The 15,060-nt window shown below is 40.4% G+C and overlaps 1 protein-coding gene across 7 annotated transcripts in view; it reads left to right on the top strand.

Moving 5' to 3' along the window:
• The window catches only part of CLIC2 (chloride intracellular channel 2), a 107,617-nt gene that overhangs the window by 39,158 nt on the left and 53,399 nt on the right, over window positions 1-15,060 (top strand). Inside the window, exon 1 of one of the 7 annotated variants that reach the window (XM_001144952.6) lies at window positions 7,837-8,256. The exons of 5 other annotated variants lie outside the window; for them this stretch is intronic. In XM_001144952.6, coding sequence (XP_001144952.1) covers window positions 8,200-8,256 — 57 coding nt within the window. In that variant the 5' untranslated portion in view covers window positions 7,837-8,199. Of the gene's footprint in view, window positions 1-7,836; window positions 8,257-15,060 lie in introns of those variants that run through there. One more of the 7 variants, XM_063804703.1, reaches the window with a different exon arrangement.

Here is a 15,060-nt window from a genome sequence, read left to right as displayed (position 1 = left end):
GACATCAGACTCCAGTTTCTTCCACTTTTGGACTCTGGGACTTGCATCCACAGCCTCCAGTGGGCTCTTAGGCCTTTGGCCTCAGACTGGGGTCTGTACTCTCAGCTTCCCTAGTTCTGAGGCTTCCAGACTTGGAGTGAATCGTGCTACCAGCTTCTTCGGTTCTGCAGCTTGCAGATGGCCTATTGTGGGACTTCTCCATCTCTATAATCATCTGAACCAACTACACCTCATAAATCCTCTCTCATATATCCTATTGGTTCTGTCTCTCTGGAGAACCTTGACTAACACACCCATGTTTATTGCAGCACTATTCACAATAGCCAAGATATGGAATCAACATAAGTGTCCATCAACAGATGAATGGATAAAGAAAATGTGGTGCATATTCACAATGGAGTACTATTCAGCCATAACCAATAATGAGATCCTGTCATGTGTGACAACATGGATAAGCCTGTAGGACATTACATTAGGTGAAATAAGCCAGGCACAGAAAGACAAACTTTGCATGTGCTCACTTATTTGTGTGAGCTAAAAATTAAATAATTGAAATGAAGATAGAGAGTAGAAGGGAGGCTGGGAAGGTTAGTGGGAGGGTGAGGAGGAAGTGGGGAAGGTTAGTGGGTACAAAAAATAGTTAGAAAGAATGAATAAGGCCTAGTATTTGCTACCACAACAGGGAGACTGTAGTAAAAAAATAATTTAATCATACTTTAAAAATAACCAAAAGAGCCAAATCATGAGTGAACTCCCATTCACATTTGCTTCAAAGAGGATAAAATACCTAGGAATCCAACTTACAAGGGATATGAAGGACCTCTTCAAGGAGAACTACAAACCACTGCTCAATGAAATAAAAGAGGACACAAACAAATGGAAGAACATTCCATGCTCATGGGTAGGAAGAATCAATATCGTGAAAATGGCCATACTGCCCAAGGTAATTTATAGATTCAATGCCATCCCCATCAAGCTACCAATGACTTTCTTCACAGAATTGGAAAAAGCTACTTTAAAGTTCATATGGAACCAAAAAAGAGCCCACATCGCCAAGTCAATCCTAAGCCAAAAGAACAAACCTGGAGGCATCACGCTACCTGACTTCAAACTATACTACAAGGCTACAGTAACCAAAACAGCATGGTACTGGTACCAAAACAGAGATATAGACCAATGGAACAGAACAGAGCCCTCAGAAACAATGCCACATATCTACAACTATCTGATCTTTGACAAACCTGAGAAAAACAAGCAATGGGGAAAGGATTCCCTATTTAATAAATGGTGCTGGGAAAACTGGCTAGCCATATGGAGAAAGCTGAAACTGGATCCCTTCCTTACAGCTTATACAAAAATTAATTCAAGATGGATTAAAGACTTAAAATATTAGACCTAAAACCATAAAAATCCTGGAAGAAAACCTAGGCAATACCATTCAGGACATAGGCATGAGCAAGGACTTCATGTCTAAAACACCAAAAGCAATGGCAACAAAAGCCAAAATTGACAAATGGGATCTAATTAAACTAAAGAGCTTCTGCACAGCAAAAGAAACTACCATCAGAGTGAACAGGCAACCTACAGAATGGGAGAAAATTTTTGCAACCTACTTGTCTGACAAAGGGCTAATATCCAGAATCTACAATGAACTCAAACAAATTTACAAGAAAAAAACAAACAACCCCATCAAAAAGTGGGCAAAAGATATGAACAGACACTTCCCAAAAGAAGACATTTATGCAGCCAAAAAACACATGAAAAAATGCTCTTCATCACTGGCCATCAGAGAAATGCAAATCAAAACCACAATGAGATACCATCTCACACCAGTTAGAATGGCGATCATTAAAAAGTCAGGAAACAACAGGTGCTGGAGAGGATGTGGAGAAATAGGAACACTTTTACACTGTTGGTGGGACTGTAAACTAGTTCAACCATTGTGGAAGTCAGTGTGGCGATTCCTCAGGGATCCAGAACTAGAAATACCATTTGACCCAGCCATCCCATTACTGGGTATATACCCAAAGGATTATAAATCATGCTGCTATAAGGACACATGCACACGTATGTTTATAGCTGCACTATTCACAATAGCAAAGACTTGGAACCAACCTAAATGTCCAACAACGATAGACTGGATTAAGAAAATGTGGCACATATACACCATGGAATACTACGCGGCCATAAAAAAGGATGAGTTCATGTCCTTTGTAGGGACATGGATGAAACTGGAAACCATCATTCTCAGCAAACTATCGCAAGGATAAAAAACCAAACACCGCATGTTCTCACTCATAGGTGGGAATTGAACAATGAAAACACATGGACACAGGAAGGGGAACATCACACAGCGGGGACTGTTGTGGGGTGGGGGGAGGGGGGAGGGATAGCATTAGGGGATATACCTAATGCTAAATGACGAGTTAATGGGTGCAGCACGCCAACATGGCACATGTATACATATGTAACAAACCTGCACATTGTGCACATGTACCCTAAAACTTAAAGTATAATAATCATAAAACATAAAATAAAGTAAAATAACCAAAAGAGTATAATTTGGTTGTTTGTAATACAAAGATAAATGCTTGAGGAGATGGATACTCCATTTTTACCCTGATGTGATTACGTACTGCATACCTATATTAGAACATCTCATCTAACCCATAAATATGTACACCTACTATGTAACCACAAAAATAATAAATAAAAATAAAATAAATATAAATTTAAAAGTTGATGTTATAGAGGTAGAGAGTAGAACAGTGGTTACCAGAGGCAGGGGAGGCGAGGAGGGAAGGAGAGATGGGAAGAGGTTGGTCACTGGGTACAAAGTTACAGTTATGGTTAGATAGGAGGATTAAGTTCTGGTGTTCTATTGCACAATAGGGTGACAATAGTCAACGATAATATGTTGTATAGTTCAAAATAGCTAGAAGAGATGATTTTGAATGTTCTCACTAAAAGAATAAGAGGGGGAATACTACAATCAATCTATGCCTATATATTTGATAACTTATATGAACCAATTTCTTAAACCCACATGGTAAAAAAAAAACAAACTAATTCAAAGAAAAGTAGATAATCTGAATAGCCTGGCATGCATTAAAGCAACTGAATCTGTAATTTAAAACTTTTCAAGAAAGAGAACTCCGGGCCAGACAATTTCACTCATGAATTCTATCAAACATTTAAGTAAGATGTAATACAAATTTTACAGTCTCTTTCAGAAAATTAAGGAGAGAAAATGACCCCACTCATATTATGAGGATAGCATCATCCTAATACCAAACTCAGACAAAGATATTACGAGCAAAAAACAAAACAGCAATATCTCACATAAACATAGGTACAAATATTCTTACTAAGATACTAGCCAATCAACTCTAGCAATGTATAAAAAAGATAATGCATCAAGATCAAGTGGAGTTTATCCCAGGTATTCAAAGTTGGTTCAACATTCAAAAATCAATCAATGTATTTTATCATATTGTCATACTAAATACGCAACATCGAATGATCATATAAATAAATGCAGAAAAGGCATTCAACAAAATTCAATATTAATTAATGATAAAATTCCCAACAAGTTAGGAATAGAAGGAAATTTCCTTATTCTAATAAAGGCTATCCATGGAAAACCTACAGTGAACCACTGAGTAATTTTCCCCTAACATCAGAAATAAGTCAAGGATGTCCTTTCTCACCACTACTATTCACTGTTAGTCCTGGAAGTCCCAGCTAGTGCGATAACACATGCACACGCACACGCACACGTGCACACACAGAGAGAGAGAGAGAGGGAGAGAGGGAGAGAGAGAGAAATGAAAGGCATACATATTATAAAGGAGAAAAATATACCCCATTATGTTGAAAACCCCAAATAATGTACAATAAAACTCCAAAAGACTCTTCCAGAAGACTCCTAGACTTGATAAAGAACTTCAGTAAAGTTTCAGGATACAAAATCAATGTACAAAACACAGTAGCATTTCTCTACACCAATATCATTCAAGCTAAGAACCAAATGAAGAACCCATTTACAATAGCCACAAAAAATAAAACACCTAGGAATACATTTAATCAAGGAGGTGAAAGATCTCTACAAGAGGAACTACAAAACACTGATGAAAAAATTGTGTATGACACAAATAAATGAAAACACATCCCATGCTCATGGATCAAAAGAACCAATATTATTAAAAATGACCGCACTGCTCAAAGCAATTTACAGATTCAATGCAGTCTCTATCAAATTACTAACACAATTTTTCACATAATTAAAAAAACTTAAAATTCATATGAAACCGAAAGAAGAGTCTGAATAGCCAAACCAATCCTAAGCAAAAAGAACAAAGCTTGAAGTATTACATTCTGACTTTGAATTATACTACAAGGCTATAGTAACCAAAACGTCATGATATTGGTATAAAAATAGACATATAGACCAACGGAACAGAATAGTGAACCCAGAAATAAAGTACCTATTAACAACTGATCTTCTGCAATATTGACAAAATTAAACAATAGGGAAAGAACACCCTCTTCAATATACGGTGCTAGGAAAACTGGCTAGCCATATGCGGAAGAATGAAACTGGACCCCTGTCTCTCACCATATACATGAATTAACTCGAGATGGACTAAAGATTTATACTTTAGACATGAAACTGTAAAAATCCTGTGAGAAAATGTAGGAAAAATTCTTCTGGACATTGGCCTGGCTTAGGCAAAGAATTTTTGACCAGGTCCTCAAAAGCAAGTGCAACACAAACAGAAATAAACAGACGGGACTCAGTTAAGCTAAAAACCTTCCACACAGCAAAAGAAACAATCAACAGAGTAAACCTACCTAATGAGAAAAAATATTTGCAAATTATGTATCTAACAAAGGCTAATATCCAGAATCTACAAAAACTCCAACAACTCAACAACAACAACAATGACAAAAACAAAAACAAAAAACAAGTAACGCCATTAAAAAGTAGGCAAAGGGCATGAATGGGTGTTTTTTGAAAGACATACAAGTGGCCAACAAACATATGAAAGATGCTCAATATCACTAATTATCAGAGAAATGCAAATTAAAACCAAACAATACTATCTTACACCAGTCAGAATAGCTATTATTTAAAAATCAAAAAACAACAGATGTTGGTGAGGATGTGGAGAAAAAAGTAATGCTTATGCACTGTTAGTGGGAATGTAAATTATCACATTTATGGAAAACAGTATGGAGATTTCTCAAAGAACTAAAAATAGATTTCTCAAAGAACTAAACATGGTAAAAAATGAAATACCATTTGATCCAGCAATCTCACTACTGGGTATCTACCCATCTGCATTTTACATATACGTGGAATACTATGCAGCCATAAAAAAATAATGAAGTCGTGTGTTTTGCAGTAACATGAGTGGAACTGGAGTACGTTATCTTAAGTAAAATAATTCAGAAACAGAAAGTCAAATATCACATATTCTCACTTGTAAGTGAGAGCTTAACAATGGGTACACATGGACATATAGAGTAGAATAATAGATATTGGAGACTACAAAAGGGTGGGAAGTTGACAAGGGTTGAAAAATTACCTCTTGGGTACAATGTTCCCTCTTCAGGTGATGGGTACACTAAAAGCCCAGACTCCACCACGACGTGATATATGTATGTAAGAAATCTGCACTTGTACCCTCTAAATCCATTTTTAAAATAAAAAAATATCACCGTAAGATACCGCTTCACAGCCACTGGAATGACTATTATAAGCAAACAAAGCAAAGAGCAAACAAGTTTTGGTAGGGCCTGGTGGGAGGTGTTTTCATCATGGGGGCAGGTCCTTCATGGGTGGCTTGGTACCACTCTCATAGTAATGAGTGAGTTCTCCCTCTGAATTCATTGCAAGAGTTGGTCGTTTAAAAGAGTGTGGCATGTCCCCCCACCACTTTCTCTCTTCCTCCCACTTTCATCATGTGAGATGCATGCTCCTACTCTACCTTCCTGAGGCTCTCACCAGAAGCAGATGCTGGCACCATGCTTTCTGTACAGCCTGCAGAATCATGAACCAATTAAACCTCTTTTCTTTATAAATTACTCAGCCTCAAGTATTTCTTTATAGCAAAGCAAAAATGGATTAACACAACATTTATATGAAATATTTAGAATAGGCAAATCCATAGGTACAGAAAGTAGATTAGTGGTTGTCTGATGCTGGGAGTAGTAATGAAGACTGACTGCAGATGGGCAAGGAAGATGTCACTGACGTGATGCAAATGTTTTAAAATTAGATTGTAGTGATGGTTGCACCACCCAATAAATTTATAAAATCACTTTAAATATGCAAATTTTATGGCATGTAAATTATCCTAAATACAATATTTAAACACTGTGAGCATCAAGAAAAAAAAAGAACTTTCATCTCCTTACTTTGACAATTTATTTAGGGATCATACAGAGGTCATTAGGCTGTTTGTTGTTGTTGCTGTGGTGGTGGTGGGTTGTGGTTTTCCCATGAGAGTCGAGGGTCATGCAACCATTTGGTCTTTTAAAATAAAAATTTTTAAATCAATTAAAAAAGAATATTGCTGGCTTGAAATTTGGAGTAGTCATGGGACAAAGAGAAGTGGATGGATTTTTTAAAATATTCAGGATGTAGAAGTGACAAGATTTTGTAGCAGTTAGATATAGGGAGTGGGGAAAGGTGAGGAGGCCTCAGACTGAGTATGCTTAAAGTTGAATTCCTGTTGTCCTCCCGAACTGGCTGTCCTGTGCTGCCAATCTCAGTGAATGGATCAGCACCCTGGCACAGAGTTGACATTCATTGATTGCCTTTGGAGTGAATGAACAGAGTATGATGAATAGAATGAAAATATAGGTAAACAAGGCAGACACCAGGTCCTGCCAAATAGCCAGTACAAAACTCACCATTAAGGTTGGCTCAGCAGATGTCCAGCACAATTTTCTTCTCACTTTTCAAACCATTTGGGGAATCATGAGGTCTTTCCCTCATCCAGAAGAACACTCACCTACATATCAGCCACTCCTTCCCTAGAACCTACAGGTATGGAGCAGGCTGGGTTTTTTCAAGAGCCTCTTATCCTGTAAATCTTTACACAGGGCAATGGCAGGTGCATGTACAGCCCATATGAGCATGGGGAATGCTTGGTGTTATAGAAAGGGGATCACAGTGGTGCCCAACTGATGGATCTATGTTCAGTTTGGCTCCAAGCAGGAAGAGACTCTTCCCACCAAAGAGGTTTGTTAATCCCGGGGTCCCCCTCCCAGCCTCTGGAGGCATCAGATACAGCTGTCAGAAACATTGCAGACACAGAGTGATCTCACAGAGACATTCAGTTTGACTGGTTTTACTGCTGTTCCCAGGGTTGACAAGCAGAAATACAGAACTAATCATGGTTCCTGATACAGACGCCAAAACAAGGAAGTGATCTGTTCCAGTCCAAGCTTCCAAGAAATAAAGAACTAGGTGGGGCACACTAAACAAGCCCCCAGACTCAACCACCCCAGTGAACATTCCCTGGTTGTAGAGAGAAGTGAAATTTGCAACCCAGAACAGAAATCTGGCTGTGTGAGCAGTAGGATTGGGGGTGGAAACATTTAATAAAGTACAATTTTTTAACCCTCTTTTAGACAGTATCATTGGATAAACATCCTTTTCAATAATAAAAATCCAAGTCATTTCTGGCCCTTTTCCTGGAAGTGCTTTCAAGTTACAGGAACACCAATAAGAGGCCCTTTTCTGGGCATGGAGCCCAGGTCTCAAAGGGAGGCTCTAGAAAACATCTGGTCTGCTTGATATATAGAAGCTAGCACTGCATGTGTGTGTTTCTGTGCATGTGTTTCTCCTGTGCTGACTCATGGCATTGAAGCCTCTCTGGAAACACCCCCACCCTTCTAGCCAGGCAGTTTATACACACCCCTTTGGCTCCTCCTTGATTTAAATGTTAGATCACGAGGAAGAAGGAAAACGATTTCAAGAGCTGCACTTAAGCATCTAGAATTTTCTGCGTCACACCTCTTGAGAGAATAGACTGGCTCCAGGTCTGACTCAGTCCACTACAAGCTAGACGGTCTTCTTAAAGCACCAACATTACTTGAGTCTTTGGATAAAATTGAGAAAAGAGTCTACAAGTATTGTGGACTCTACAGGAGGCAGGAGGCTGACAACTGGCAGTAAAGACAAAGATGTCAGGCCTGCGGCCCGGCACTCAAGTGGACCCTGAGATTGAGCTTTTTGTAAAGGTAAGTTTTCCAGCTATAATAACTGCATGTAGAATATATTAGTTTTTGACACTGAAGTCCAATGTCTTTAAAAATTCTCCACATTTGGGCTAGAGATAGGAAAGAATGTTGTGATTATTTTCCTACTCTGAGTTCTAGAAGAATGCCCGGGTGTGTGACTGTTCTTAGATGACAACAGGAAAACAGATCTCTTCTGAAAAAGGCAAGGTGATATGGTGGAAAAGCACTAGACTGGTTTGTAGTGAGCGACTAAATTATATTCTCAGTGGCTTCCTATATAACCTTAGAAAAATCCCTCCCTCTCTCCAGACTTTTTTTTCTCCATCTATACAATGAAGGAGCATGACAAGATGATCCTTAAGGGCTTTCCAAGTCTCAAAATCTGTGTTTTATGAGATAGGTTTTGGAAGGCCTGACTGGGTGGAGGAGAGGGCCGAGAATGACCTGAGAACTCCATTCCCACACATAGCCTAGACAGAACTTTCTAAACTTCTACAATGGACAAACATCACAGCAGGGTCACATGGACACTGGGAGAAAAAAAACAGGAGTCTGTGTGCTTGTTATGTGAGGAGGGGGACATTTTAGAATGCTCTGCTTCTTCTTTTTGGTCTGCCATGGAGTTGTTTTTTTTTTTTTTTTTAACATGTCAACTTTTCAGAAAAGCACTTTGGAAAACCCCTAAATCAAGAGAAAGGAACATGTGTTTCCAAATTAGCTCATCAAGAAAGAAAAATTTATATGGGTTATTCCCAGTAGAAATTAAACAGCTTACTAAATCCTCGCTTACATTAACTGTGTAGCTTTTCCCTTTATTTTCACTGACTATTGGATAGTATTCAGGATAATAAGAACAATAACAAACTCATATTGTGCCTGGCTCTTTTCTAAATACTTTACATATGTTACCTAATTTAGTCCTAACAACTTAGGAGATAGGTTGTTATTAATGGTGCTTGTATAGTACTAGCATCATCAGTAGTAGTAGTGATAGTAGTAGTTATTACTACTTCATTACAACTTTTAGTTATTACAATATTATAATGTTGTTCTCATCATTTCTAGATAGGTAAACTAAGGCATTAAAGTTTAAGTAAGTTGCCTCTAAAACTATACAGCTCCCTGATGGCTTACAAAGACATAAAATAAGATATACTTACCAAATGTTAAGTTAAATACCTATTGGCAAAAGTAATGCTTTTACAGCCAGTTAGATTATTTAACAGCTTGTCACATATATACACCAAGGACATCATCAACCTGTCTTTTCAAAATTGTAAGAGAAAGACCCTTGAATTCCTGCAGTGCTAGGTAATGCAATTAAGTGTCTGCTAAACTATCGGGCATAAGAGCGACTTCTTCTATCTCTGGGTTGTAGCAAAACATATAACTGCTCAGATAGGATATAAATGAGCTGTAATTTCCTAACTGGCTTTTTACATTTACCAATTCCAAATCAGAAGTAATGTCTCTTCACTGGGTAACTAAAGTGTTCCCTTTGTCTGAACTGTTCATTCAACTCAATTAGACTCCTGAAATCAATTGTTGGCTTTCACCTATGTGTTTATCTTCATAGACTTTTCATATTTGGGTGGTAATCTGGACAGGAAACTTTAGCAAGTCACACATGGATGAGAAAATGTTGAATTAAATAATAACTTTCAAAGGAACCAATAATTTATTGAGTACTTACTATATGGTAGGCACTGTGCTAAGTGGTTTATTATTAACCCTCTTTTATGAATACAGAAATTAAAGCAAAGAGCAGCTAAGTAACTTTGTCCAAGGTCACATAGCTAGTTAGTGGCAGAGTTAGAATTCTATTCCTTTAAAATAGCTATGTCTAATATTATTCAATTGTTTTCAGTTGTGTGAACTTTTTAGTAAACTAGTCCAGAATTTTATCAGGTGGAGTGCTTTAGATGTAAGCTTATGTAATGACATTGATACAAATTACAGATTTTCTGGAAGAACCTCAAATATCATCTGGTCCAGGTTTTTGTTTTATTTTAAGCTGTGTTCCACAGATCTCTAGAAGTTTCGTGGAAGATACTGGGAGGGGAAATAGGGGTTGAGAAAGACTAAAAGTGCTAATGAGTAATTTTTAAAAGGCATTACTACAAGAGATTAAGCATTCTCCTGTCACAATTAAGAATTTATACCACGATATCTATGTGTTCTGTGTAGTCAATAAAAACATTGTCTTTTAGCTCTGAATGATTTGAGCAAGGTTTCTATCCAATAACTAAGAACAAAGATTTCATAACACACATTTTATTTTCTCTAAGTGCAGGGATGAAATAATCTTAATGATTTGTTGTTTGTTGTTAAATGGAATGTTTGCATTCTGTACCAAAGACTCTAAAATTAAGTTTTAGTATATTTGTACATAAAATTATGGAATCTAACATTTGGGCCAAAATTCTGAATGTAATACTTTTGTCAAAAACTTTTTTTAATGTGTGGGGGAAAGAAGGAAGAGATGATACTCTACTCTGAGTGTTCAGACCATTTCAAAGTATCTTATAGCTATTATAAATACTCATAAAGACTGATTAATATAAAAATTCAACAAAACTATTAAATGAGAGAAGGCAGTGTTTAAGAGTATGGTGTCTGGAGGATATAGTCCTGGTCCTGAATTTACTGAGTGAGAAGAGGATGTATGTCATCAACTCTTGATTAGCCGACTGTACTTGAGCAAGTCAGCCTCTCTGAGCCTCAGTTTCCTCACCTGAAAAACAAGTGTAATAACAGAGCCTACCTCATAGCATCATCCTATTTGTAAGGATTAAATAAAACAAGTATATAAAGCACAGTAGTTGGCAATGTAGTAAACACTTTATAAATGTTAACTATTGTTGCCATTATTATTTTTCATGTTTAAAAACTTAGATCACAAACACAAAGAAAAAAATTGTTTTGGTGAATGGCTGCATCCTGCCTTTGCCAGCTGAAGATAATTAAGAGATCAGTAATTCATCAATCAGGCTAGCGAATTTATATCCTAAAACTGTATGTGATGGCACTTTAAATCAGCATAACATAACAGAAAAAAAAACCCTTCAGTTTTCCTGTAAAACTTTACTGCATTTCCCCCACACCTCAGTGTTTTGATTTTCCTTTTGCCAAAGGCGATCCACCCTTCCTGCTGTATCTATTATCAGACTCCATTCTTCTTCCTGCCTCCCACCCTTAATCATGTTTCCACTCACTAAACCTAGTTTTGATTGGATCCTTAGTCTGACTTCTATTATAAAACAAATGCAGCTGGTAAGGTTGGTTGCCTCTTCCCATTCCTCTTCACACCCTGCCATCACAAAGATCAACAATATCATTTTCTTTGTCACATCCACTATCAGGGAAAGAAAATTTTGTCAAAAAATTGAAATTTTGTCCAGTGTTTCTGGACCTTAATAATTCTACGCATAATAGATCAGAGCAGCCGTAAGATGAAGTACCTTTTATTTCCTTCTATAGGCTACCCTTTCTAGTCTTTCCTATCATAATTCTTGGTGATTTTAATATCTACACAGATGATTCTTCCAACACTCTAGCCCCTCAGATCCCTGACTTTCCCTCCTCCAGGGATCTTAGTCCTCATCATCTCTCAGGTGCTTCTTCCCATAGTCATATGCTTACCTTTGTCATTGCAATGTCTGCAACCTCTGCATAATATCATTTATTTGGGGGTGTTTTTTGTTCTTCTTTTTGAACTTCTCTATTTTCATAGGTACATGTTTAACTTTGACAAAATACTTTAAAAAGCAGTTGTACCATTTTACACTTCACTTCATTATGTGAGAGTTCCACTTGCTCCACTTTCCTGTCAACACTTGGTATGGTCATTCTTTTTCATTTCAGTTATTCTAATGTGTTTATCATGGTATCTCATTGTGGTTTTAATTTGCCTTTCCCACATGTCTAATGATATTGGGCATCTTTTCATGTCCTTATTTATCATCTGTATATCTTCCTTTGTAAAGTATTCAAATCTCTTCCCCATTTTAATTGTTCTTTAACTTTAATTTTTAATTTTTGTGAGTACATAGTAGGTATATATATTTATGGGTTGCATGGAATATTTTGATACAGGCATGCAACATGTAATAATCACATCAGGTAAATGGGATATTCATCCCCTCAAGCATTTATCTTTTGGGTTACAAACAATTCAATTATACTGTTTTAGTTATTTTTAAAAGTACAATTAAATTATTTTTCACTGCAGTCACCTTATTGTGCTAGCAAATACTAGGTGTTATTCATCCTTCCTAGCTATTTTTTGTACCCATTAACACTCTTCACCTCCCCACACACACAGCCTCACTACCCTTCCCAGCCTCTAGTAGCCATCCTTTACTCTCTCTATGAGTTCAAATGTTTTTGTTCTTAGCTCTCACAAATAAGTGAGAACACGTGAAGTTTGTCTTTCTGTGCCTGGCTTATTTTATGTAATATATGACGTCCAGTTCCATCCATGTTGTTGCAAATGACTGAATCTCATTCTTTTTTTTTTTATTTTTTATTTTTTATTTTTTATTTTTTATTCATCATTCTTGGGTGTTTCTCGCAGAGGGGGATTTGGCAGGGTCATAGGACAATAGTGGAGGGAAGGTCAGCAGATAAACAAGTGAACAAAGGTCTCTGGTTTTCCTAGGCAGAGGACCCTGCGGCCTTCCACAGTGTTTGTGTCCCTGGGTACTTGAGATTAGGGAGTGGTGATGACTCTTAAGGAGCATGCTGCCTTCAAGCATCTGTTCAACAAAGCACATCTTGCACCGCCCTTAATCCATTTAACCCTGAGTGGACACAGCACATGTTTCAGAGAGCACAGGGTTGGCGGTAAGGTCACAGATCAACAGGATCCCAAGGCAGAAGAATTTTTCTTAGTACAGAACAAAATGAAAAGTCTGCCATGTATACTTCTTTCTACACAGACGGCAACCATCTGATTTCTCAATCTTTTCCCCACCTTTCCCCCCTTTCTATTCCACAAAACCGCCATTGTCATCATGGCCTGTTCTCAATGAGCTGTTGGGTACACCTCCCAGACGGGGTGGTGGCCTAGCAGAGGGGCTCCTCACTTCCCAGTAGGGGCGGCTGGGCAGAGGCGCCCCTCACCTCCCGGACGGGGCGGCTGGCCGGGCGGGGGGCTGACCCCCCCACCTCCCTCCCGGATGGGGCGGCTGGCTGGGCAGAGGGGCTCCTCACTTCCCAGTAGGGGCGGCCGGGCAGAGGCGCCCCTCACCTCCCGGACGGGGCGGCTGGCCGGGCGGGGGGCTGACCCCCCCACCTCCCTCCCGGACGGGGCGGCTGGCCGGGCGGGGGGCTGACCCCCCCACCTCCCTCCCGGATGGGGTGGCTGACCCGGCAGGGGGCTGACCCCCCACCTCCCTCCCCGACGGGGCGGCTGCCGGGCGGAGACGCTCCTCACTTCCCAGATGGGGTGGCTGCCGGGCGGAGATGCTCCTCACTTCCCAGACGGGGCAGTTGCCAGGCAGAGGGTCTCCTCACTTCTCAGATGGGGCGGCCGGGCAGAGACGCTCCTCACATCCCAGACGGGGCGGTGGGGCAGAGGCGGTCCCCACATCTCAGACGATGGGCGGCCGGGCAGAGACGCTCCTCACATCCCAGACGGGGCGGTGGGGCAGAGGCGCTCCCCACATCTCAGACGATGGGCGGCCGGGCAGAGACGCTCCTCACATCCCAGATGGGGCGGTGGGGCAGAGGCGGTCCCCACATCTCAGACGATGGGCGGCCGGGCAGAGACGCTCCTCACATCCCAGACGGGGCGGTGGGGCAGAGGCGGTCCCCACATCTCAGACGATGGGCGGCCGGGCAGAGACGCTCCTCACATCCCAGACGGGGCGGTGGGGCAGAGGTGCTCCCCACATCTCAGACGATGGGCGGCCGGGCAGAGACGCTCCTCACTTCCTAGATGTGATGGTGGCCGGGAAGAGGCGCTCCTCACTTCCTAGATGGGATGGCGGCCGGGCAGAGACGCTCCTCACTTTCCAGACTGGGCAGCCAGGCAGAGGGCCTCCTCACGTCCCAGATGATGGGCGGCCAGGCAGAGGCGCTCCTCACTTCCCAGACGGGGTGGTGGCCGGGCAGAGGCTGCAATCTCGGCACTTCGGGAGGCCGAGGCTGGCGGATCACTCGCGGTTAGGAGCTGGAGACCGGCCCGGCCAACACAGCGAAACCCCATCTCCACCAAAAAAATACAAAAACCAGTCAGGTGTGGCGGCGCACACCTGCAATCGCAGGCACTCAGCAGGCTGAGGCAGGATAATCAGGCAGGGAGGTTGCAGTGAGTCGAGATGGCAGCAGTACAGTCCAGCTTCGGCTCGGCATCAGAGGGAGACCGTGGGGAGAGGGAGACCGTGGGGAGAGGTAGACGGGAGAGGGAGAGGGAGAGGGAGAGCTGAATCTCATTCTTTTTTATGGTTGAATAGTACTCTGTTGTGTATATGCCCACATTTTCTGTATCCATTCATCTGTTGATGGGATATTTAGGTTGCTTCCAAATCTTGGCTATTGTGAATAGTACTGCAATGAACGTGGGAGTGCAGAGATCTCTGTGATATGCTGATTTCCTTTCTTTGCGGTAGATACCTAGCAGTGGGATTGCTGGACCATAAGGTAGCTCTATTTTCATTTTTTTGAGGAACCTCCAAACTGTTCTCCATAGTGGTTGTACTAATTTACATTCCCATCAACAGTGTTTGAGGATTCCCTTTTCTCTATATCCTCGCCAGCGTTTGTTATTTCCTGTCTTTTGGATAAAAGCCATTTTATTAG

The sequence above is a fragment of the Pan troglodytes genome, chromosome X (genome assembly GCF_028858775.2).
Source record: "Pan troglodytes isolate AG18354 chromosome X, NHGRI_mPanTro3-v2.0_pri, whole genome shotgun sequence".
Taxonomy (NCBI): Eukaryota; Metazoa; Chordata; class Mammalia; order Primates; family Hominidae; genus Pan; species Pan troglodytes.
Note: the sequence above shows the minus strand (reverse complement) of the source record. Positions and strands in the feature narration are given on the sequence as shown.